General features: G+C 47.1%; 5 protein-coding genes across 5 annotated transcripts; 3 read left to right on the forward strand and 2 right to left on the reverse strand.

The window, feature by feature from the left end:
- Positions 1-12,788: 12,788 nt before the first annotated feature.
- On the forward strand, positions 12,789-13,256 carry LOC310839464 (histone H4). The gene has a single exon (XM_083728100.1). It carries the CDS (start codon positions 12,800-12,802, stop codon positions 13,109-13,111), a length of 312 nt encoding a protein of 103 aa, XP_083584226.1. The 5' UTR covers positions 12,789-12,799; the 3' UTR covers positions 13,112-13,256.
- Positions 13,257-14,825: 1,569 nt separating this feature from the next.
- Positions 14,826-15,662, forward strand: LOC310836214 (histone H2A type 2-C). Its single transcript, XM_083721133.1, has one exon. The coding sequence runs from the start codon at positions 15,127-15,129 to the stop codon at positions 15,514-15,516; it is 390 nt and encodes a 129-aa protein (XP_083577259.1). The 5' UTR covers positions 14,826-15,126; the 3' UTR covers positions 15,517-15,662.
- A 945-nt stretch (positions 15,663-16,607) lies between these two features.
- Positions 16,608-17,593, forward strand: LOC310836377 (histone H3.2). Its single transcript, XM_083721498.1, has one exon. It carries the CDS (start codon positions 16,941-16,943, stop codon positions 17,349-17,351), a length of 411 nt encoding a protein of 136 aa, XP_083577624.1. The 5' UTR covers positions 16,608-16,940; the 3' UTR covers positions 17,352-17,593.
- Positions 17,594-18,050: 457 nt separating this feature from the next.
- Positions 18,051-18,616, reverse strand: LOC310836248 (histone H4). Its single transcript, XM_083721236.1, has one exon. It carries the CDS (start codon positions 18,572-18,574, stop codon positions 18,263-18,265), a length of 312 nt encoding a protein of 103 aa, XP_083577362.1. The 5' UTR covers positions 18,575-18,616; the 3' UTR covers positions 18,051-18,262.
- A 2,066-nt stretch (positions 18,617-20,682) lies between these two features.
- LOC310835491 (transmembrane and death domain protein 1-like) lies at positions 20,683-23,636 on the reverse strand. Its single transcript, XM_083720113.1, has 2 exons — positions 23,581-23,636; positions 20,683-21,663 (listed from the first exon to the last, which is right to left on the reverse strand). The coding sequence occupies exon 2, from the start codon at positions 21,651-21,653 to the stop codon at positions 20,751-20,753; it is 903 nt and encodes a 300-aa protein (XP_083576239.1). The 5' UTR covers positions 21,654-21,663; positions 23,581-23,636; the 3' UTR covers positions 20,683-20,750.
- Positions 23,637-25,673: the final 2,037 nt, after the last annotated feature.

Genomic DNA, 25,673 nt, shown 5'->3' on the forward strand with positions numbered 1-25,673 from the left:
AGTTTTGCGTCTTCCATATGCAAACGATTTAGCAGCTTATTTAGTTACTCCAGCACAGAGTTGGGATGCACATCGACTGTCAAGGCTGTCTCACTTCCACCTACAGCATTTTAAAAATGTATATCAGGCAGTTTGTCCACTCCGCAGACAGTTTTTCCGGGTCATGTGGCCAGCATGACTAAGCCGCTTCTGGTGCAACAGAACACCGACACCAGAGCAGCACACGGAAATGTCGTTTACCTTCCCGCCGGAGTGGTACCTATTTATCTAATTGCAATGGCGTGCTTTCAAACTGCTAGGTTGGCAGGAGCAGGGACCGAGCAATGGGAGCTCATCCCGTCATTGCAGGGATTCGAACCGCGACCTTTTGATTGGCAAGCCCAAAGCTCAGTGGTTTAGACCACAGCACCACCCGCATCCCACAGAAAAATGTAATTAGATGCACACATATATATATGGAAAAATTGGAAAAGGGGGGGGGGAGTCCAAGGGTTCTAAGTAATCCCAGGAGTGTAACAAATGAAAATGATGTGAATGTATAAAAACACTGTTAAAAAATTAAAGTAAAATATTTTTAAAAAATGAGTGGTCACCTTCAAAGGTAGCCCCATGTACTGAGCATGGCAGTAGTCCAAGCGGGAGATAACCAGAGCATGCACCACTCTGGCGAGACAGTCCGCGGGCAGGAAGGGTCTCAGCCTACGTACCAGATGGAGCTGGTAAACAGCTGCCCTGGATACAGATTTGACCTGCACCTCCATGGACAGCTGTGAGTCCAAAATGACTCCCAGGCTGCGCACCTGGTCCTTCAAGGTCGGGACCTTACATACCTCAGGTAAGTGCCTGGAACCCCTGGAATCTTGCACCACTCAGAGATTGAGGTGGTGTGCAGTCAGTGCAGCCTCGGCCCTTGCACAGAGACAGGATGTAGAAGGAATGTCACCTCTCCATGCAACGTGACAAAGTCAATTTACAAACCCACAGTGTGAGAAACGCAAACACACAAGGCTTAATGAGCCAGGATGTGAAACTGAGAGATGACATTCCAGGGCTGCAAAGTTTTTACAGAACAAGGTTATTCAACACCAGAACCTAAGCAGCTAACAGAAGAGGACCTGCTCCGTGGAAGCGTTAGAAGTTGCTTTCTAGTGAGTCATACCTTTGGCTCACCTGGCTCAGTGTTGCATGCAGTGACAAACACGGCAACTCTCCACGATTTATGGCAGGGACTATCTCTCTCTTAGCCAGACTTAGCACCTCTGCGTCCAACACAGATGCTCTACCACTGAGCTATGGCCATAGCTGTCCACTTACAGATTTGAAAATAAGGGACCAGCAGCCTTGAAAATAAGAGATCAGCAGCCAAAATAAGGGATTTTCCAAGCACAGGTATGTTCAACTTCTGAGCCCCTCCAAGCCAAAGGCAGAAAGCCCAGCCAGCAGCCAAACGAAGCCTCAAGCGGTGGTTCCCACAGCGCAGCAACCCGGCAAAGGGGATGCAGCAAGGAAAAACACCGTCACCTCTCCGCTGGGAAGCGCTGAGCAAAGGCGAGTCCCCAGGCAACATGGCCGATTTGGTCAGCACAAGGCATGCAAGCTCCACTCCCCAGTCGTTCTTAGACTCCTTATTGGGTGAGCAACGCAGCCAAGCAACACAGTTGGAGCCTCCCTCGTCCCTGGCCGTCAGGGAGGGAGGGAGAGGAGCTGCTTCCTTTGAAACCCAGGAAATTTAAGGGACATCATCAATAAGGGCAGCAGCAGGACATGGCGCTGGGATAAGGGAGTTTCCCATCAAATAAGGGATGGTTGACAGCTATGGCTATGGCCTTCTCCATATCACTGTCAATAATCAATAATCACCATCACCAAGTTGGACTACCTATGGAGCCAACTATCCAACATTTCAGTTGTGCATCCTGTCATCCTCAGACCCAGAGACAACAACAGAAATTACATAACTTGGGATTTGTTTGTTTTTTAATGCTAAAGGGGCAACTCTGCACATCTAATCCAAAAATGCCTTCTCCAGAGTGACCCTAGGAGCCAACCCTCACTTTCCAGCTCACCCCCTTTCACTCTGATTGACTCCATTCAGCACAAAGAGTGAATGGAGACTTCTCAGTGATGAAAAGGTTCTCTTTCATGCTGAACCAGGCAGAGGGCCTTCTCAGTAGTGGCGCCCGCCCTGTGGAACACCCTCCCATCCGATGTCATAAACAACTATCTGACATTTAGAAGACGTCTGAAGGCAGCCCTCTTTAGGGAAGTTTTTAATGACTGATGTTTTAATGTATTTTTAATCTTTGTTGGAAGCCGCCCAGAGCTGCTGGGGAAACCCAGCCAGATGGGAGGGGTATAAATAAATTATTATTATTATTATTATTATTATTATTATTATTATTATTATTATTGTTATTATTATTATTATTATTATTATTATTATTATTAGGTAGGCTCTAGGATGCAGGAGACGGGGACCCTGTTACAGTAAAGGGTCTTCAACCCCCTGTGACCCCAGACCACCACACCTCTGCCTTTAACTAGTTCTTGTGGCTAATTTTGTTTTCCTATCCAGTAAGGTGTCCTAGGCCTAACCAAGTGAGGACCTGTTTCTCACAAGAAATGTTCCATGTTATTAAGGAGGACAGACTGGTGAAAAGGGGGTAATCTGGGCATCACTTTCTTGCCCAGGGAAATACCACATCAGAGACAGCCGTAATTCTGAATAGGTCCTTCCCATTTCAAAACCTAAGACAGCTCCTTTGGGGAGATTCATGTTCATCAAGAAGGCTGAGGGACCAGAAACTGGCAACAACATCACTATAATGTCCCCTCACAGTGCTACAGCTGCAAGTGTTCCCTGGGAAGAGGGATTAATTGATAATTAATTAATTGATTGATTGATACAGTTCTGGGAACTCTCAGAGCTCTGAACAAGCTATACTTCCCAGAATTCGTTAGGGCGAGCAATGACTGTTTAAATTGGCAGGATACTGCTTTACATGTAAAATGTAGACGGGGTTGTAGTCTAACTTTTATAGTCAGCTTTGTGCCAGCAAATCAGAACGAATGTTGAATAACTAGGTTGTCTACAGTAGCCCTTTCCTAACTACACCCCCCCACACACACTTTTTTAAAAAGTGGATTTGTCGTGACCGAGTGCTTTGACCCGCTTTAATTTAATTTAATCTAAATTTCTGGTGTGTGATTGAATCCCGCCCACTAAATACGGACGGTTTGGAGGTGACCTAAATTGGAATGGGGAGCTGATTATAAGGTTGTGTGCTGCTTATTTGGTCACCTAATCAAGGTTTGAATTTGCACATTAGCAACCCACTGGGGCAGGGATTATAACATAAACAGAAGGACCACCGGTTTCCTACGCTTGTCATCTTTAGGTGGGCTGATGTGCTTCAAGTTGCATGTGCAAGGATTACTGCTGGTGCAACAGGGCTTTCCACCTCTCCTCCCGCTGTGTGTGCCCCTTGCCACCCCCCAGATTTGCCCCACGGGGTTGAGGGAGAACAGATTTAGAGCAGGAGGAAAAGGGGAGTATTCCATTTCACAAGGAGCAATCGGAACGTTCACCTTAGCGCTGTGATGGATTTTAATTGGTTATAAACATGAGTTCCTAGAAATATGCTGGAATCCTTATGCAAATACATTATAAAGCTATCGTAAATATATTTTGCCGGCAAGATCCTAACAGACAATGCCCACAGCTGGTAGCTCAATTTTGGTTTAACATGGATTGCCTTCCACAACTAATTTCGAGTCTATTCAGTCGATGGTGATGATGGAATAGGACGTCCTTAATTTCATCAGAGAAATGTTGAAGGGTATGGTTTTAGATAGTTATCGCCTCATCACTAATACAGTGGTACCTCGGGTTACGAACTTAATTCATTCCAGAGGTCTGTTCTTAACCCGAAACTGTTCTTAACCTGAGGCGTGTTTTCACCAATGGGGCCTCCCGCTGCCGCCACACGATTTCCGTTCTCATCCTGCAGCAAAGTTCTCAACCCAAGGTACTACTTCCAGGTTAGCGGAGTTTCTAACCCGAAGCGTTTCTAACCCGAAGCGTTTGTAACCCGTACAGTGGAACCTTGGTTTCAAATGCCTTGGTAGTCAAAAATTCTGCCTCCTGAACACTGAAAACACGGAAGTAAGTGTTCTGGTTTTTGAACGTTTTTTGGAAGCCGAACGTCTGATGCGGTTGTTGGCTATTGTTTCCAGGGCGCCTGCGCCGATCAGAAGCTGTACCTTGGTTTTCAAATGTTTTGGAAGTCGAATGGACTTCCAGAACAGATTACAGTGGTACCTCAGGTTAAGAACTTAATTCGTTCTGGAGGTCTGTTCTTAACCTGAAGCACCACTTTAGCTAATGGGGCCTCCTGTTGCTGCCGAGCCGCCGGAGCACGATTTTGTTCTCATCCTGAAGCAAAGTTCTTAACCCGAGGTAATATTTCTGGGTTAGCTGAGTCTGTAACCTGAAGCGTATGTAACCTGAAGCGTATGTAACCCGAGGTACTACTGTATGCAGTGGCATAGTGGGGGGGGTGCAGGGGGGCCGGCCGCACCGGGCGCAACATCTGGGGGTTAGGGTTAGGGAGCGCAAATCCACGGGTTAGGGGGTGCAAATTACTTCCCTTGCCCCGGGTGCTGACAACCCACGCTACGCCACTGACTGTATGTTCGAGAACCAAGGTACCACTGTATCCCTTTTTAATGCAAGGTACTTCTCCCCCTCCTCCACCTCCTCCTCTGTCTGTCTGTCTGTCTGTTTGTCTGTATGTCTGTCTGTCTGTCAGCCTGCCTGCCTGTCTGTCTGCCTCCCCTCACCCTCATGCAGACAGCCCAGAGCAGCACCCTGGGGAGTACATGGGTGGGTTGGCTCCTAGCCACTCCAAGCCAGAGTGCAAGAGGCACACCTTGGGCCCACACCCTTGGCAGAGGCCAGCCTAGACCTAGGTATGCCTCTGTCTGCACCTGACCAAGGAAAAAATTCACCCCACCTTCCACTTTGGCAAGCATCAGTGGGGAGGCAATCAGCTGCAATCTTGTCTCTGCTTCTCCCTAGGAACTGTTTGGGATCTGCATAAAAGATGCAATATTTGGGGGGATGGGGGAAGGTTTGCAGAAGTCCAGAATGAGTTCCCCAAACTTTCAGTACATCCGCATAAACATTTGACATTTACGTTACCAAACTATGTTAGACATTAAATGATGAGATGCAAAGGCATATTAGGCCATTTTAGATGTGTTGCAGAGGTGTGTTGGCATGCATTTATGAAATACTGATGGAAGTGGAATCTAAGCGTAATAAATTCAAGATGCAATGGGGAAAGATATTAAAATCAGTTTCTTAGATTGGAAAAAAAATGGAAATATATTTATAAAGCGGGATTAATGGATACATTGAATGTGGCATTTAAGAAAAGCTTCTGTAAGATAATCTCACAGTGGGTACTGCGAGCCGGCAAAGGTTGAATGAAATGTACAGACACAAATGTAATGTATGTTTGAGATGTAGGAAAAAGATGAAAGAGGCTGATTTTCTCCACCGTATTTCGTGGAGCTGGAAAGTTGCAAAACCATTTGGAATGAGAATTACTGACAAAATGTTACAGAAGATAAATCTGTTTTTTCTCCAAGTGCAATACTTCTGAAATATATATATATATATATATATATATATATATATGCTTTCGTAGATTTTCAAAACCTGCATATATATATATATATATATATGATGATTGAAAGTATGCTTACAGTTCCAAAGAGGGTTTTTGCCCCAAACTGGAAGAAATCTAATGCTGCTGAGTCCTGACACAGAACGTCAGCATCCAATATCCCATATTATTTTCACATAATGAACACAGCAGCTGTACACATGCCATCAGATAGAGAAAATGGGTTGAAATGGTGGGGGAAATGTATGGGTTATAGGAAAGGACCTACAGAACTGTGTGAGACATCAAATATTATACATTTTATGTGAATTTTCTTTCTCTCGTCTTGAGTTTGATTTAGATAACTAAAGGATGTTTTAAAGAATCATTTGAAAATGTGAATGTGCTCTGTCTGCATATTTAACTCAAAGGTATTTGCAATAATTCACCATATTTTGGTTGACCCTCATAAAAGATATTGCCCATCTATGGGTTTTGGAGCTTCTTATAGATGTGCATGGCTGCCTTTGTATGATATTATATTATAAAGGTAAGGTATTTTACCTTTTTTACATCTTAAAAAGCAGAGACATCACCTTTCCGACAAAGGTCCGTATAGTTAAAGCTATGGTTTTCCTAGTAGTGATGTATGGAAGTGAGAGCTGGACCATAAAGAAGGCTGGTCGCCAAAGAATTGATGCTTTTGAATTATGGTGCTGGAGGAGACTCTTGAGAGTCCCATGGACTGCAAGAAGATCAAACCTCTCCATTCTGAAGGAAATCAGACCTGAGTGCTCACTGGAAGGACAGATCCTGAAGCTGAGGCTCCAATACTCTGGTCACCTCATGAGAAGAGAAGACTCCCTGGAAAAGACCCTGATGTTGGGAAAGATGGAGGGCACAAGGAGAAGGGGACGACAGAGGACGAGATGGTTGGACAGTGTTCTCAAAGCTACCAGCATGAGTTTGACCAAACTGCGGGAGGCAGTGGAAGACAGGAGTGCCTGGCGTGCTCTGGTCCAGGGGGTCACGAAGAGTCGGACACAACTAAACGACTAAACAACAACAACAACGTGTTTTAAATGAATGGTCCGTACACAGCCGTTGCTACTTTCAATGGCATTTGTACAGCTTTAAAAAGTTGGGTGAGCTAGAAACGATTGCGTTTCTTTTCTTTACAAATAAACGATAGTCAATAAGAAGGGCAAGTACATAATTTCCTGCTCCCTCCCTCCTTAAATAAAATAGTTCAACCCTATCGAACACAAGTGCCCATGATTGCATGAGTTGGGGATTTTTTATTCTATTTCCTCTTCGTAAAGGAGGTCAGGTTAACAGAGCAAAAGTGATTCCTGCTCCACCTGTCATTCTGTAAACAATTCAAGGTTCTTTTCTTGAATCTCCACACCTCTCGGTTCCTACTTGAGACAATGCTAGATGTTGAAAGTAACTGTCTGGTCCTCTTTGCAGATTGGCTATGTCACGGTCAGGGCTGGATTTAGGTTTGATGAGGCCCTAAGCTACTGAAGGTCTGAAGACGCTTTCAGGAAATGCTATGCCTGTTCAGTGTAAACTGCTAGTGAGGGCAGAGGAAGTAGACCTGATTAGGAAAAACCCAAGCAGTGGCATACAAACACCTCAGGGCAATTTCCTCACACCTAAAAAGAAAGGCCAACAAAGGATTTCATTGTTTCAACTTCTGCTTTGTCAATGAAGGTTGTGTAAGGGATTAAGCCTTGCCCTAATTTCAGGCAAATGAGCTCTAAATTGCCATGCCCCAAAGACATGATGCAGTGGGACTGCACCAAGGGCTGTGGGGTGCAAAAGGCAGTGCAACTGTGTTGGCGGCTGGAGTGTGCAATTTCCCCATTGACCCCAGTCACGTCTGTGAATCTGCTTCACCGTCTTTGACTGGGGAGAAGGCAAAGGCAAGTGAGAGGCAACGGATTAAGTCTTAAGAGAACTAAAACCTAGGCAAAAAGTGTGGCAGTCACATGTACACATGGTTAGGGAGGTTGTTATAATAATTTGAAGGTCTTATATATATATAATAGATGTTCCTAAATGTACCAAGCAAACGCATACAAATATGTAAACCACATGTCTGAAACCCACAGCAAAGTCCTGAAACCATTTTCTCTCTCCCAAAATGACCTCAAATATTTCTCTGCAAGGTCGAAGGAAATGGGAAATCTCCCCATTGTCTCTTTCACAAATCCTGTCCTAAGGGCACATTCAAGATATGAATAGGGTGTGAGCCTGTGACTTGGATTCAGGCACTAAGTAGCAAAAGAGTGGCCAGGATGCCCAGGTAATCCAATCAAGCAACCTAGCATACAAGAGAAAAAAACAACGCACTCAGATTTCTGTTGTAGACCACTTTTCTGTGATGTTGGTATGATGTATCTGGGGGGTGGTCTTGGGCTACACCCCTTCTGTGATGTATGTATGATGTTTCTGGGGGTGGTCTTGGACTCCAGGGCGGGTAATTTAAAATGTCTATATAAGGGCGGGCACACCTTTGTCCTGGGTCCCTCCCCTGCCTCCTGTGGGTGGGGGGGAGCACCTTGTTGCCAGAGCTTTAATAAAGATCAGGCTTATAGCCGCTTTGCTTTTGTACATCCTGGTCTGGTCTCTGTTCATTTCCCGACCAGTTTGAGCCTTAAAAGGCACGCTCTCTCCCAAGGTCCAGTCTTCCTTAAGAACCTGAACCCCTTGGAGGGACCCCATTTTTATTCTTATTTCAGGGCGGTCATAGGTAATTGTAGTCAGTGGGAACAGGCAGTGATCAATGCACTTCTTAATTGGCCAGTGAAATTATTTTGCTTTTAGGTGACAGTCGTTGCCTGGTCGTAGATGATGATAATTTATTCCCCCTAAACTCACTTCGCTACGTCTCCCTCCTCCCAGCCCCCCAAAAACATGTGTGCAATATTTAAGGTAAAGGTAAAGGTACCCCTGCCCGTACGGGCCAGTCTTGACAGACTCTGGGGTTGTGCGCCCATCTCACTCAAGAGGCCAGGGGCCAGCGCTGTCCGGAGACACTTCCGGGTCACGTGGCCAGCGTGACATCGCTGCTCTGGCGAGCCAGAGCCGCACACGGAAACGCCGTTTACCTTCCCGCTGGTAAGCGGTCCCTATTTATCTACTTGCACCCGGAGGTGCTTTCGAACTGCTAGGTTGGCAGGCGCTGGGACCGAGCAGCGGGAGCGCACCCCGCCGCAGGGATTCGAACCGCCGACCTTTCGATCGGCAAGTACTAGGCGCTGAGGCTTCAACCCACAGCGCCACCTGCGTCCCATGCGTGTGCAATATTTAGCAGATTGGATTTCATGCACTTGATGCATCGGACTTTCAGCTTTTAAGCCGCCGCGGAAATTTTCATACTAGCCTAGGAGCGCTTCTGCAATACTAACTCAACATGCACATGAAAGCAGCTAAATTCCAGCTGTCTGATTGGCTAACTCCATCACTGGGGCTCTCGGTTGATGGACATAAATGAAGTGGCTTGCACTACCCACATTCCCATTGGATAGAAAGAGTAGCTCGGCTTCCAATTGGTTAAATGTAGATACTCTCCTTTTCTGTTGCTTTTCTTTTGGGTCCTATGCTTAAAGGTAAAGGTACCCCTGTGTTGTAAACAAAAAATTGCCCTTTTCCCTTATGGGGTATCCAAGAGCCTATATAGAGTCCTTACATGGGTTCCCTATTGGTAGGAGAAGATAACAGAGGCCAACCAGAGAATATTGAGAAGCAAAGCAGCTAGTAAGCTTGATCTTTATTGATCTGTTGCAACAGGGTGCTCCCCTCACCCACAGGAGAGAGGAGGGACCCAGAAAAATGGCATGCAAGGCCTTATAAAGACTTTTGAAATTGCCACCCTGTAGATCAAGACCACGAGGGACGCAGGTGGCGCTGTGGGTTAAAGCCTCAGCACCTAGGACTTGCCGATCGAAAGGTCGGCGGTTCGAATCCCTGCGGCGGGGTGCGCTCCCGCTGCTCGGTCCCAGCGCCTGCCAACCTAGCAGTTCGGAAGCACCTCCGGGTGCAAGTAGATAAATAGGGACCGCTTACCAGCGGGAAGGTAAACGGCGTTTCCGTGTGCGGCTCTGGCTCGCCAGAGCAGCGATGTCACGCTGGCCACGTGACCCGGAAGTGTCTCCGGACAGCGCTGGCCCCTGGCCTCTTGAGTGAGATGGGCGCACAACCCCAGAGTCTGTCAAGACTGGCCCGTACGGGCAGGGGTACCTTTAGATCAAGACCACCCCCAGAAACATCATACATCCATCACAGAAGGGGTGTAACCTAAGACCACCCCTCAGATACATCATACCTATATCACAAAAAAGGCGGTCTAAAACAGAAATTTGAATGTTGTTTATCTCCTGTCTGGCAGGTTACTTGATTGGATTTCCTGGGTAGCCTGGCCAGTCTTTTGTAATGATAAATACTTAGTTCCTGGGCCAGGTCACAGGCTCACACCCTATTCATATCTTAAAAGTGCCCTTAAGACAGGATTTGCGGGGAAAGAGACAATGGGGAAGATTCCCACTTTGACCTTGCAGAGAAAACATTTGCTCAGTTTAGGAATCAAAATGGTTCCAGGTCGGTCTTCCTGTGCTGATCTATGTACGTGCTTGGTTGGTACACTTATGAACATTACCATATATCTAAGACCTCAAAATTCCTATCACACCTGACCATTAGGTCCAGTCGTGACCGACTCTGGGTTTGCGACGCTCATCTCACTCTATAGGCTGAGGGAGTCGCGTTTGTCCGCAGACAGCTTCTGAGTCATGTGGCCAGCATGACTAAGCCACTTCTGGCGAACCAGAGCAGCACACGGAAGCGCCGTTTACCTTCCCGCTGGAGCAAAATGCAATTTATCTACTTGCATTTTGACGTGCTTTTGAACTGCTAGGTGGGCAGGAGCTGGGACCGAGCAATGGGCACTCACCCCGTCGTGGGGATTCGAACCGCCGACCGTCTGATTGGCAAGGCCTAGGCTCTGTGGTTTAGACCACAGCGCCACCTGCGTCCCATTACATTAGTGTGTACCAAAGCTAAATTTCCTGGAGATGGTGAACCTATGCCTGGATTGTACTTCTTACCCAATAATAATAACTGCTAGGTGGGCAGGAGCTGGGACTGAACAATGGGAGCTCACCGCGTTGCGGGGATTTGAACCACCAACCTTCCGATCGGCGAGGATTCAAGCTGCCAACCTTCTGATCGGCAAGCCCTAGGCTCTGTGGTTTAGACCACAGCGCCACCCGCATGGCACCCTGGTGTGCCTTGAATGATGGTCAGGGATGCTGTGGGCAACCCTGGGCTCTATCCCTCTTTCCTTCCCTCCCTCCTCTGATGCCTTCTTGCGCCTCTGCCTCCCAAAGGCTTGCACCCCTGTTTGTAGCCAGGACAGCTACTGCAGCTATCTCCCCAGGTGAATGGTGCCTCGGGGGGCTGGCCACGGGGTTCTTCCCAGGCCCCTGTAGGGCAGAGTGAGGAGGCAGCTCTCTTTGGGGCAGAAGGGAGTGGCGCTCAGAGACCAGGGGTGGCATCTGCAGCTACCCAGAAGACTCCCAAGGAGTGGGGAGAGGAGAGGAGGCTGAGGGAACACTCCACAAGGGAGGGTGTTTGGGGTGAGGGGCTGCCAGCTCTGCAGGCAAGGGGTGCACAACTGGGCCCCTGAGCCCCACAGGGGTGCTGCAGAAAGAAGGTTGTTGGTCAAGGGATCCATGGACCCCAAAAGTTTGAAAACCTCTGGGCTTAGGGGATTGCTGCATTCTAATACTGGAAATTATAAAAACTCTTAGTGTTGCAGCATGTGATATGTCACACCCTGGCCGGCACTTTCTTGATCTCCTGCCCTCGGGCAGAAGATATAGAAGTAGGATTAGTTGCACCAACAGGGCAAAGAACAGCTTCTATCCGTGGGCTGTTAGGCTGCTGAATGAAAAGATAACAACAGGGCAACTGATTTCGGGCTTGGTGTGCGTGCGTCAGTAAACGAGGGGAATTAAAACTAAGAGAGCTGAGTGGGGGGTGCTCGTGTAATCTCACTGTACAGTGGTACCTCAGGTTAAGTACTTAATTCATTCCGGAGGTCCGTTCTTAACCTGAAACTGTTCTTAACCTGAAGCACCACTTTAGCTAATGGGGCCTCCTGCTGCCGCCGCGCCGCCAGAGCACGATTTCTGTTCTCATCCTGAAGCAAAGTTCTTAACCTGAAGCACTATTTCTGGGTTCGCGGAGTCTGTAAGCTGAAGCGTCTGTAAGCTGAAGCGTCTGTAACCCGAGGTACCACTGTATACAAATTGTACAAGTGACAATAAAGTATTTCAATTATTGCTGTTATAATTGCAAAAGCATTTATCGTAGACCTTGAAAAGTAGGGTGCAATAGAAGCCTGGTATCTGAATTCTATTCTGTTGGGGTTACCCCCCCTTTCCCCGCCCCCCCCCCCCCGGCCTCAAGGAGCTTTGAGAGAGAAAGATTAGAAAGGAATTGACTGCTGATCTTTGGAATAAGCTTTGAAGCACTACAGCCAACCACTAAATGTACATACAAAGTAACCAGTTACTGAAATCTAGCTTCTGGTGTGTATGTGCAGAGAAGCCAGCTGCTTTTGATGGTGGATTTTTAAACCCAAAGTTTCAAACTCTTTTAATGATAATAATCCTCTCCAAATAGCATTTTCATAACGTCATTTAGTACGGACATCTTTGAAATCAAACCATGTGGAACGACGGAGAACTGAGCTATATCCTGGAAGAATTAACACTTCTTAAACCTTGCTGTTTCATAAGCGCCATTAGGTTTTTCGCCTCAGTAACGGCAAGTTAGGCAAACTATAAGTCAGTGGAAATGTCCAAAACGTTTTTAAAACTCCAAAGAAACGTTCTACCTTTTGGTAGAAACCCCCAGGGCTCTCAGAACGCGCCAAATCTCGAGTTTGAATTTGATTGGCCGATTCAGCCTGCCATTTACCCACCCAATCGGCGATAAGGGGGTGGAGCCTAACTGTTTCAGGCTGAAGTTTTCCCTCCGGTCCGATTCTACAATACATAAACAGAAAGCCAGAGCCGAGCCGCTTCACTTCGGAGAAACGTCGGAAAGAGTCAGTCATGTCTGGTCGTGGCAAAGGAGGCAAGGGGCTCGGCAAAGGAGGTGCCAAGCGCCACCGCAAGGTTCTCCGGGACAACATCCAGGGCATCACTAAGCCCGCCATTCGACGCTTGGCTCGCCGAGGCGGAGTCAAGCGCATCTCGGGGCTCATCTATGAAGAAACGCGCGGCGTCCTCAAGGTGTTCCTAGAGAACGTCATCCGCGATGCGGTCACTTACACAGAGCACGCCAAGAGGAAGACTGTCACGGCCATGGATGTGGTCTACGCCTTGAAGCGGCAAGGGCGCACTCTGTACGGCTTCGGAGGCTAAGCTCCCTGCAGGACATCATAATAGTTTTCAAAAGGCCCTTTTAAGGGCCACTCAAATCTTTCTTAGAAAGAGCTGTAGACACTGCTTAAAAACTTACTCAAAGCTTTACAGTCTCCCCGCACTCCCGGGATGGACCCTAATCCAGGAAAGTGTCTTCCAAGTGCGGCAAAAAATACACTAATCTAGTTACCCACCCTTTGGGAAGGTTCTAAGACTGGTTTCTAGAGTGTTATGTAATGACAGTGTCAGATGCAAGACCAAGGCTAAAGTAGGAAGTGACTGGTGCTAACCTACCTTACTGGGTCGTTAAGGTGGGAAGGGCGGGCTGTAAGCTGCCTTAAGCTTTTTGAAGGAAAGGTGGGGTATAAGTAAATAAATGAGCGGCGTTGAATGAGGTGCCACAGGGGAAGTAGGCATGCTTTTTGTTCCCCATTTGCTTCTTTCAAGTTGTATGCAGTTTGAATCAATGAAATGGTGCATTTATCAAATCAGCCAATCAGTGTGTGTGGCGAATGTTACAAAATGCATGAGGCCTCATTAATCACAATCATAGAATTGTCGAGTTGGAAGGGACCCTGACAATCATCTAGTGCGTGGGTAGGCAAACTAAGGCCCTGGGGCCGGATCCGGCCCAATCGCCTTCTAAATCCGGCCCATAGATGGTCCAGGAATCTGCGTGTTTTTACATGAGTAGAATGTGTCCTTTTATTTAAAATACATCTCTGGGTTATTTGTGGGGCCTGCCTGGTGTTTGTACACGAGTAGAATGTGTGCTTTTATTGAAAATGCATCTCTGGGTTATTTGTGGGGCATAGGAATTCGTTCATTATTTTTTTTCAAAATATAGTCCAGCCCCCCACAAGGTCTGACGGACAGTGCACCGGCACCCTGCAGAAAAAGTTTGCTGACCCCGGATCTAGTGAATCCCCTGCAACGCAGGAATATACAGCTGTCCCATATGGGAATCGAACTGCCGTGCCAATAAAACATTATGAAGAAAGCATTAAGTTGCCTGTTTGGAGGGCACCTAAAGCAGCGCCTTCTATATATACATGGAATATTTCTGCTTTCGGATATTCACTTATTCCCCCCCCCTTTTTTTTTTTACTTCTGACAATACATTCCTTTGCCCTTCCCAAAAGCAGGATAGGAGCACAGTCATTATAAGGATCTGTGCCTCCTGATGCATAAAAGCAACCAGGTATATTAAATAACATTTATTTAGGGAATGTACTTAAAGACATTCTCATGGATTAGTTACCTAGTCATGCTTTATGAGCAGGGAGCAGAAACTAGGTGGATTTCATGTTTGCCCCATTCAATGTACGCCTGTGGCTGAAACGAAGGATTGAGGATGAGGAGGATGTGTTAATATGGACACTTAGAATCATAGAACTGGAAGGAACCCAAAAGTCATCTAGTCCTGCAACGCATTTTAAATGCTGCATTTTAAATTGTATCTTAACCTGTATTTTAAATTGGTCCCCTCCCCATTATGTTGTTATTGTAATTTTACTGGCGTTAGCCGACTTGAGCCTGAGTCTGGCGGGGGAGGGCGGGGTATAAATAAAAATTTATTATTATTATTATTGAAGCATCCAAGACACGCGGGCGGGAGCGTGTGAATATGATCTGATTGTTGAATATTTGGTGAACCTTTCACAGACTAAGGAAAAAGTTTGCTCACAGTTGTTTTTCTCTTGGTCGGTCATAGTAAAAGGTGTTGTTTTTTACCCGCGAGTAGCAAATGCCTCGGCATCATCCTCTTACATATGCAAAAGACAGGATTGGAAAATACACGTTTCCTATTGGAACCCTGCTTTGGCGGCTCTTTCCATTGATCAAAAACGAGAACCTTGCTTTTCATTGGTTGGTTTAAGCCCGATGGTCTCTCCAGCCAATCACGGGCCGCAATTTACAAGTCAATAGAACGCATAAAAGCTGAAAGCTCCCTTTCCGAATTCTAGCTCGCTTCGAGTAGTACGTCGGTTCCGATCTCAGAGGAAAACTCAGCCATGTCTGGACGTGGGAAGCAGGGAGGCAAAGCTCGGGCTAAGGCCAAGTCTCGCTCTTCGCGGGCCGGCCTGCAGTTCCCGGTCGGCCGCGTGCACCGCCTGCTTCGGAAAGGCAACTACGCCGAGAGAGTCGGCGCCGGGGCTCCGGTTTACATGGCTGCGGTGCTCGAATATCTGACCGCCGAGATCCTGGAGTTGGCGGGCAACGCGGCCAGAGACAACAAGAAGACGCGCATCATCCCTCGTCACCTGCAGCTCGCCATTCGCAACGACGAGGAGCTGAACAAACTCCTGGGCAAAGTGACCATCGCGCAGGGCGGAGTCTTGCCCAACATCCAGGCTGTGCTGTTGCCCAAGAAGACCGAAAGCCACAAGGCGAAAAACAAGTAAAGGCTCCAAACTTTTCGAGCAGCCTGAAAACCAAACGGCTCTTTTAAGAGCCACCCACGGTGTCAAAAGAGGAGCTGTGATTCCGGTTTGCTAAAATCGAACAAGTACAAATAAGCAAGATATTTAGTGCGTTTTTATACACAAAAGCAAGAGGCTAGTGAAACTTCAGTTATCTAAGAGGGTCAAGCCAGTATAAAACGACGGGGTAATAGTCTTTAAAGAAGACTAGCAATTCCAAATGGTTGAAAAAGGGCTTCCGGGTTAATTCGGACGCCATTTTCTTGTTTTATTTCTAGAGTCTAGATCAGAGCTTTCCAAACTCGCGACACGTTAGTGTGTCGGCTGCAAGTATGTAGGTGTGTCGCGCAAACTTTAAAAGCGTTAGTAAAACTGAATTACTGTGAAAAGTTTGGAAAGCTCTGCTCTAGATTAAGTTTGAAGCAAAAAGACTTGCGCTTTCTCACTTGGGTCTTCAGTAAGAAATGTATCTGCCCTAGTTCATGAATTCACCCTGCCATGTAGTCCATCGCTTTTAGCCTCGTATTGCTGGCTGCTGAAGCAAAGACTAGTTTTTAAAGCCCTGCAGTTTGATTGGCAGCCGTTAAGTACTAGGCAACATTGGATGCCCCATATTCAACACTTTCCAAAAACTATCAAGGTACACGTCAGCTGGGGGTCCATGATCTATTCTTAATTTAAGGAAACTGCAGACGTGGGGGGGGGGGGAGTTCGCAGTAGCCCGGTTTTATTTCCCACCGGATACTTTTCCACCCGTTCCGGGGGGGAAAAGCAAAGTATTGCGACCGCTTTCATCACAACAGTTGCTGTAGCAAAGGGCTTCATCGCCTCCCTCTGTTTTGCTGTAATCCACTTAGCAATGTCGATTGCCGGTTTCTTGAATTCCTATCTCCAAAACAAAAATCCGATCACTTCCGGGGTAGTTTGTAATCAGGATGGTTAAGCAAGGTTTCAAAACGGCGGTGAAACTTATGTCCCCGCCCCTCGCCCTGCCTTTTGTCAATGGGAGCAGATTGCTACAAAACACTAGCTTCTTTAAATTGTCCCTTCAAACGTCTCCCAAAGCAATAACTTGACTCAGTGTGATTGGAAACGCCGACGCTCCATTGACTTGAATTCAGACTCTCGCAAAGCAAGATTTTAATATATCAAATCGGAAGCTGGGGGTGTGTGCGTGACTCTAGCCTTTCTGATCTCTTATGGGGGGGTTGACGTAATAGGAGAGAACGAAGCAAATACCCAATCGCGAGCAAGCCCGGGAATTTCAAATGTTTCCAACGGCTACATGGCTATTTTCAGCCAATCAGAGCAAAGCGAGCTAGCTATATAAATGGTCCGCACGCAAGGTGCTTGCTCATTTTGATTCCCGGCGAAGGTAGAGGGATCGGTGCTTACCGCAAGGAGAAATGGCTCGCACCAAGCAGACCGCTCGCAAGTCCACTGGCGGGAAGGCTCCGCGCAAGCAGCTGGCCACCAAAGCAGCTCGGAAGAGCGCTCCGGCCACAGGCGGCGTGAAGAAGCCCCACCGCTACCGCCCGGGCACCGTCGCTCTGCGCGAGATCCGCCGCTACCAGAAGTCCACGGAGTTGTTGATTCGCAAGCTGCCTTTCCAGCGCCTCGTGCGGGAGATCGCCCAAGACTTCAAGACCGACCTGCGCTTCCAGAGCTCGGCAGTGATGGCTCTGCAGGAGGCCAGCGAGGCTTACCTGGTGGGGCTCTTCGAGGACACCAACCTGTGCGCCATCCACGCCAAGAGGGTCACCATCATGCCCAAAGACATCCAGCTGGCGCGCCGCATTCGTGGCGAGAGGGCTTAAAAGGGAGCCGCAGCCAGTCGCTCTCCCTCCGCCAACCACCCACCCAAAGGCTCTTTTTAGAGCCGCCACTCCTTCAAGAAAAAAGCTGAAGTCACGTTTCTGCCACTATTGTGTGTAATCGCTTCGTACTTTCGCAGTATATATATCGCCTTAGCCGTCCCTATAGTCGTGTAAAATGAATCTTACTGGGGTACCTGAGACTTTCCTGAAGAAGTGATAAACTAAAACAGCTTAATTTTCTTTTCCCCCGCTTTTTAAAAAAATTAGATCTCGGAGGTTCACAGCATAAAAATACAAGATAAACACGAAACAATAAAAGTATGCCAGTTATCCAAATTAATGTTAACTTAAAAAAGAGAAAGCCCACGGGGTACCAAGTAGTGAGATGCATTCCTAGTAGCCAAAAGGCACATCAGCTGAAGCAAAATTTTAGATAGGCTCCAAACATTTGTTCCTCTCTCGAATCTGTTAGCTTCTTGGTAAAGCCACTAATGTTAAGTGAAGTATAGTCTTTCATAGGTATAGTGATTCTGCGGTACAAACGTGGAAGTCCATGTAGTGTATAACCCCCCCCACACACACACACCGCCCCAAATCTGACTGCGTCTGTGGGACTTTGGTGGGATGTATGCAGTGTTCAAAACACCCCTGAAGCCAGCTTCTAGGTTTATTCAGGAGTATTCATTGCCCCCCCCCCGCGCTCTCAAAATTTGTAGTTTCTAGTTTAAAGGCACACTAGTTTAAAAACGCAGCTTCTCCCCTCTAACTTTCTAGCAAGATTGGTCTTTATGTACATGATGAAATTGCAGATACGTACATTTGCCTCGAAAGAAGCGATAAAGCTCTTTTAAATGAGAAAGTGGGTGGCCCTTAAAAGGGCCTTTGGAAAGCGATTATTTTCAGTATGGAGCTTAGCCTCCGAAGCCGTACAGAGTGCGCCCTTGCCGCTTCAGGGCGTAGACCACATCCATGGCCGTGACAGTCTTCCTCTTGGCGTGCTCCGTGTAAGTGACCGCATCGCGGATGACGTTCTCTAGGAACACCTTGAGGACGCCGCGCGTTTCTTCGTAAATGAGCCCCGAGATACGCTTGACTCCGCCTCGGCGAGCCAAGCGTCGGATGGCGGGCTTAGTGATGCCCTGGATGTTGTCCCGGAGAACCTTGCGGTGGCGCTTGGCGCCTCCTTTGCCGAGCCCCTTGCCTCCTTTGCCACGACCAGACATGACTAACTCTTTCCGACGTCTCCACGAAATGAAGCTGCGCGGCGTTGCGTTTCTGTTTATGTATTGTAGAATCGGACCGGAGGGAAAACTTCAGCCTGAAACAGTTAGGCTCCACCCCCTTATCGCCGATTGGGTGGGTAAATGGCAGGCTGAATCGGCCAATCAAATTCAAACTCGAGATTTGGCGCGTTCCGAAAGCCCTGGGGGTTTCTGCCCAAAGGTTTACGTTTCTTTTAAGATTTTCAAAACATTTGTGAGAGTATATTTCCACTATTTACAGAATATATTTTTTCCAAAATCGTGTAGTCATTTCTAATCACAAATCGGACGCCCACTGTTGTTTTGCTTCTTTACTTCTCTTTAAAGAAACCTCTGTGCTTTTCCAATCATTGACGAGAAAAGCTTAAAGAGGGCTTATATCGACTGAAACAGTTAAAGCTACTTTAATTCTGCCTTTGATTGTGACATCAGGTGGTGTCTCCTCCTCTGTAGTTTGGCTTTAAGGATGCCCATCTTAAATCACCCAGTAAATAAGTCATTTGGAGAGGATTATTGTTATTATTACAGCTGAAACAATAGGTTTAAAATCCCACTCTTAAAAGTTTTAACTCTGCACATACTATACTATATGCCAGAGATTGTTGTTGTTGTTTAGTCGTTTAGTTGTGTCCGACTCTTCGTGACCCCCTGGACCAGAACACGCCAAGCACTTCTGTCTTCCAATGCCTCCCGCAGTTTGGTCAAACTCATGCTGGTAGCTTCGAGAAAACACTGTCCAACCATCTCGCCCTCTGTCGTCCCCTTCTCCTTGTGCCCTCCATCTTTCCCAACATCAGGGTCTTTTCCAGGGAGTCTTCTCTTCTCATGAGGTGGCCAAAGTACTGGAGCCTCAGCTTCACAATCTGTCCTTCCAGTGAGCACTCAGGGCTAATTTCCTTAAGAATGGATGTGTTTGATCTTCTTGCAGTCCATGGGACTCTCAAGAGTCTCCTCCAGCACCATAATTCAAAAGCATCAATTCTTCAATGCCAGAGATTAGATTTTTTAAAGTGATTGTTTTCTACATATGCAGAATACATCCGCTCCATTGCACCCCACTTAAATAAGTTTGTAAGAGCATGCTAATAACATTTAGCTTGGAAACAGGAGCTTTTCAGTTTTGATTTGTTTTTCTCATGGCGGCTTCTTCTCCTTGCCCTGTTCAGAGCAAAGGGTGGAGGGGGAATTGATTGAACTTGAGAAGAGGATAGGCCTTTTCCCCCTTCAAGTGGAGAGGGAATTCTGGCAGGAGCAATTTGACATGTAGGAAGCATCTACTGAAAGCCCCCCTTCTGTGCCGCTAATAATACTACCAGACTTCTGTCATCTTCTGCATTTTATCCCTTGCTGAGATTACACTGGGTATTAAGCAACCCAGGACAGTGTTTGGAAATTTGACCTAGCATGCAGAGGCTTTTTTCATGCAGAGGTGTTTTTTTATGCCGCCTCCCATCAGATGTCAAGGAGATAAAGGACTACACAACTTTTAGAAGACATCTGAAGGCAGCCCTGTATTGGGAAGTTTTCAGTGTTTGAAGTTATATTATGTTTTTATTTGTGCTGGAAGCCACCCAGAGTGGCTGGGGCCAACAGTCAGATGGGTGGGGTACAAATAAATCATCATCGTCATCATCATCAGAACAATGACCAGGCTCAACATGGCAATTGTTAAAAGGTAAAGGGACCCCTGATCATTAGGTCCAGTCGTGACCGACTCTGGGGTTGCGATGCTCATCTCGCTTTATTGGCCGAGGGAGCCAGTGTACAGATTCCGGGTCATGTGGCCAGCATGACTAAGCCTCTTCTGGCGAACCAGAGCAGCGCACGGAAACACCGTTTACCTTCCCGCCGGAGCAGTACCTATTTATCTACTTGCACTTTGACGTGATTTTGAACTGCTAGGTTGGCAGGAGCAGGGACCGAGGAACGGGTGCTCACCCTGTCGCGGGGATTTGAACCGCCAACCTTCTGATCGGCAAGTCCTAGGCTCTGTGGTTTAACCCACAGCGCCACCTGTGTCCCAAGGCAATTGTTATGTTACTGTAAAACAAGCTCACATTTTGGACCTCTTAAGCAAACATGTTTTATTTTTAATCTACATTCTCCATAAAGCAAGTTGCAGTAAGGCTGACTTTACTTAAGACCTAACAATGGGTTCTTTCTCCCAGTCTTCCTCGTTATCGTCGTCATCGCCGTAATCTTCCGTCTCACCGCCACGCTTCCCCAGATCATCAAATTGCTGAAATGAGTAGTAGATGGCCCCACGCTTGGGCAAAGGGGAGCGGAAAATCATATCGGGCACAGAGTCCCAGTTGGGCGTCATGGGGGTGGGACTTTCTTGCTTCAGGATCCAGAAGAAAGAATAGACGGCTAGAGCCACCACGACGAAGGACGTGAGGAATCCACCGACGACCCCTGTCACCAGTGGAGTGACCCACTGAAAGAGACTCCTGTTGTATGGCGGTAGGGGCCTCCTCTCTATAATCAGCTCCAATTTGTCCCAGTCCCCCTCTTCCAGCTGGGCCTGAGATCCCTCTCTCCGCAGCCGGCCTCCTGGCCCCTCGCTCCCACCCATCTCGTTCTCTTCCAGGAGCAGCGAAGAGGTCAAGCGCTGGACCGTCTTGTGATATCCCTCCACGTTCTTCTTGATCTCCAGACTCTTGTCTTGGTTGAGGTTCTTGCCCAATTCCAGGGAGACGTCGGGACGCCCGACGGCCTGGAGAGCCCTCGACAGGCGGTCCCAATACATGGCGTCTCCTTCCGTCTCCAGCCAGCCGTTGAGGGTGGCTTTGCAGGCCTCGGTGGTGGCGATTTCCCGGCGCCTGCGAATGGGGTTCCTCTCCGCCGAGAGGCGTTGGAGCTCTTCGTTCACGTTCTCCTCGGGCCCAATGAGCTTGGCGTAGAAGGCCTGGCATTCCTCGGGGGACAGGAGCTCCGAGATGCGGCCCATCATGTGGCTGCCAATGTCGTCGGCCACCGTGTCGTCGGGCAAGGCAGGACGCACCAGGAGGAAAAGGGCTGTTCCGATGAGAATCAGCATTGAGGAAGTCCTGGAGCCAGAGAGAAGAGAGCATAGCTGTCAACCTACCCATATTTGGCGAGAAACTCCCTTATTCCAGCACCATTTCCCGCTGCTATCCAGGATTGTTGCTATCCTGTAAATTTCCCGGATTTCAAAGAAAGCAGCTCCTCTCCCTCCCAGCAGCCTGCCGGCCAGGGAAGCTCCTCGGCTGCGTTGCTCGGCTGCCCAATAAGGAGTCTGAGAACGACTGGGGGGTGGAGCTTGCATGCCTTGTGCCGATCAAATCGGCTGCGTTGCCTGGGGACTCGCCTTTGCTCAGCGCTTCCCAGCGGAGAGGTGACGGTGGTTTTCCTTGCTGCATCCCCTTTGCCGGGTGCTGCGCTATGGGAACCACCTCTTAAGGCTTCGTTTGGCTGCTGGCTGGGCTTTCTGCCTTTGGGCCTTTGGCTCGGAGGGGCTGTGTGTGTGTGTTCTCACCCTGAAGCAAAGTTCTTAACCAGAAGTACTATTTCTGGGTTAGCGGAGTCTGTAACCTGAAGTGTCTGTAACCCGAGGTGCCACTGTATCAACTTGCACTTCGTGCTTTCGAACTGCTAGGAGCAGGGACCGTGCAAAGGGAGCTCATCCCGTTGTGGGGATTCGAACTGCCAACCTTCTGATCGGCAAGCCCTAGGCTCTGTGGTTTAGACCACAGCGCCGCCCGCATCCCAAGGACATCCTATTCTGTTGTTGTTATCATCATCATCATCATCATCATCACCACCTCTGATCCTTTTCTAAACCGCAGGCATACAGATGTTTTTGTTCTTCAAATGAGGATCAGCTACAATTCTTAGGAGGCAGAGGTCTGTAGATCTTCTAGTTTCTCTGTGTTTCTGCAGTGCTGTAGCACACACAAAACACCCACTGTTTCTCTACTGCAAAGGTGTCCTATTTGGGAAGGGGAAATTGGCAGCCGAGTGCCTTTACAACTGTGTTTGTAGAGTGTGTGATTTTTGCAGAATGGCAGGAACTTGGGTGTCCATGGAATAAACAGGACTACAATAATTACTGGCCATTGTGACTGCCAGAAATCTTTATGGGATATGATGTATTTAAGATGAATTATTATTATTATTAGTAGTAGTAGTAGTAGTAGTAATAGTAATAATAATACAGTGGTACCTCTGGTTACAAACTTAATTCGTTCCAGAGGTCCGTTCTTAACCTGAAACTCTTCGTAACCTGAGGTACCACTTTAGCTTATGGGGCCTCCCGCTGCTGCTTCGCGATTTCTGTTCTCATCCTGAAGCAAAGTTCTTAACCCGAGGTACTATTTCTGGGTTAGCGGAGTCTGTAACCTGAAGCATATGTAACCTGAAGCATCTGTAACCTGAGGTACCACTGTAATAATAATAATAATAATAATAATAATAATAATATGATAATGATAATGATAATGATTATTATTATTATTTTATTTATTTATACCCCAACCATCTGATTGGGTTGCCCCGGTCACTCTGGGCAGCTTCCAACATATATAAAAACATAATACTGTAAAACATTAAGCATTAATTAAAAAAAACTTCCCCATATAGGACTGTCTTCAGATGTCTTCTCAAGGTTGTCTGGTTACTGAACTCCACACCCTCCAACATTTCTCTGATGAAAAGAGGGATCATGTCCTAAGGAAAAGTGGGACATTCCTGGATCAAATCAGAAACCAGCACAGCTTCTGTAAACCTGGGATTGTCCCAGGAAAATAGGGACACTGGGAGGGTCTGGAACCCACAAATGCTACCTTGAGATCCTTGGAGGAAAAGGTGGGAGAGCTAGAAATGCAGTGAAATGAATAAATAAAACATCATGAGATCTTGTCTTCTTTCTCTACATATAAGATTCGGCTCTGAGGGAAGGCTGGCTGTGAAGCGATTTTAAGTTAAGGACAAAGAGAGAGGGTTACCTGGCTTAACTCCCAGAACAGGGGGCGTTTCTCGGAATATCGCAGAGCAATTGCTGTGGAATTTTAAATCTCCTTGAGTATCTGATGTCATAAACGGAGGCGGAAGTCCACTTCCATTCTGCCTACGGGGAGAGGAGCTTGTGGCTGAGCTCAGCTACAACTCACACCAACATTGGTGGTGCTGATGGGAATTGTAGCTCAGCAGTTGTTGGAGATTCCTCAGCCCTGAGGGAAACTGCCTCAGATCTTGGGGTAACTGAAATACTTGATATAAGGCAGTGCCAGCGCTCCAGGTGTTTTTGGCCTACAACTCCCATGATCCCTAGCTAGCAGGACCGGTGGTCAGGGATGATGGGAATTGTAGTCTCAAAACATCTGGAGGGCTGAGGTTGAGGAAGCCAGGCTTAGATGGATTGTTTTCAACCTAGCTGGACCATAAAGAAGGCTGCTCGCCAAAGAATTGATGCTTTTGAATTATGGTGCTGGAGGAGACTCTTGAGAGTCCCATGGACTGCAAGAAGATCAAACCTCTCCATTCTGAAGGAAATCAGACCTGAGTGCTCACTGGAAGGACAGATTGTGAAGCTGAGGCTCCAATACTTTGGCCACCTCATGAGAAGAGAAGACGCCCTGGAAAAGACCCTGATGTTGGGAAAGATGGAGGGCACAAGGAGAAGGGGACGACAGAGGACAAGATGGTTGGACAGTGTTCTCGAAGCTACCAGCATGAGTTTGACCAAACTGTGGGAGGCAGTGGAAGACAGGAGTGCCTGGCGTGCTCTGGTCCATGGGGTCACGAAGAGTCGGACACAACTAAACAACTAAACAACAATCATTTTTTCAATACAAACAACAACCGCAAATGACACAATGGACTGTTTTCAACCTTGTGATTTTTTATCAACCAGCAGGTGGCAGTACTCTGCCGAAGATTTATCCTACCCAGAGAAAAGTTGATAATTTTGTTATTTATTGGTTATTTATAAATAATCCTCTCTCCAGTTCAAGACTCTCGAGGAGGGTTGCCTGTTGGTCATGATGCCATAGCTTCGGGTAAGGTGACCAGGATTGCTGATGACACTAAGTTATTCAGGATCATATCAAATAAAAATGGATTGTGCGGACCTTCAAAAGGATTGCTCCAAGTTTGCTGGATGGGCGTTAAAAAGGCAAAAAGTGTTCAGTGTAAACAAGTGTAAAGTGGTGATCATCAGGGCAAAACACACACACACACACACACACACACACACTATATATATATACAATCACATATCCAACATTTAATGTACAGTGGTACCTCGGGTTAAGTACTTAATTCGTTCCGGAGTTCCGTTCTTAACCTGAAACTGTTCTTAACCTGAAGCACCACTTTAGCTAATGGGGCCTCCTGCTGCCGCCGCGCCGCTGGAGCACGATTTCTGTTCTTATCCTGAAGCAAAGTTCTTAACCTGAAGCACTATTTCTGGCTTAGCGGAGTTTGTAACCTGAAGCGTATGTAACCTGAGGTACCACTGTATACACACACACACACACACACACACACACACACACACACAAACACACACATATGGTTTTTTGAAATAAAGTTTTACAACCACATATCCAACATTTAATGTATTTTTAATCTTTGTTGGAAGCCACCCAGAGTGGCTGGGGAAACCCAGCCAGATGGGCGGGGTACAAATAATAAATTACAATTACAACATACAACATAAAAACAAGATTCCACAGGATCTCCTGGACTTCCCTCATCCCCTTTGTGGGTCCTATTGTTAGTCCTTTCCTCCTGCATCTTTTATAATAATCCAAATCTTTTACATCTCCATTATATCCAAAACTCGCCATTAAACTACAAGTGGCAAAAAAAAAATCATATTTTTTTGCAGAGCAAAAAAACCTTAATTTCATAATAATAATAATAATTTATTATTTATACCCCGCCCATCTGGCTGAGTTTTCCCCAGCCACTCTGGGCGGCTCCCAATCAGTGTTAAAAACCGTACAGCATTACATATTAAAAACTTCCCTGAACAGGGCTGCCTTAAGATGTCTTCTGAACGTCAGGCAATTCTTTAACTCTTTGACATCTGATG

This window comes from Podarcis gaigeae (assembly GCF_964106915.1).
Source record: "Podarcis gaigeae genome assembly, chromosome: 2".
Taxonomy (NCBI): Eukaryota; Metazoa; Chordata; class Lepidosauria; order Squamata; family Lacertidae; genus Podarcis; species Podarcis gaigeae.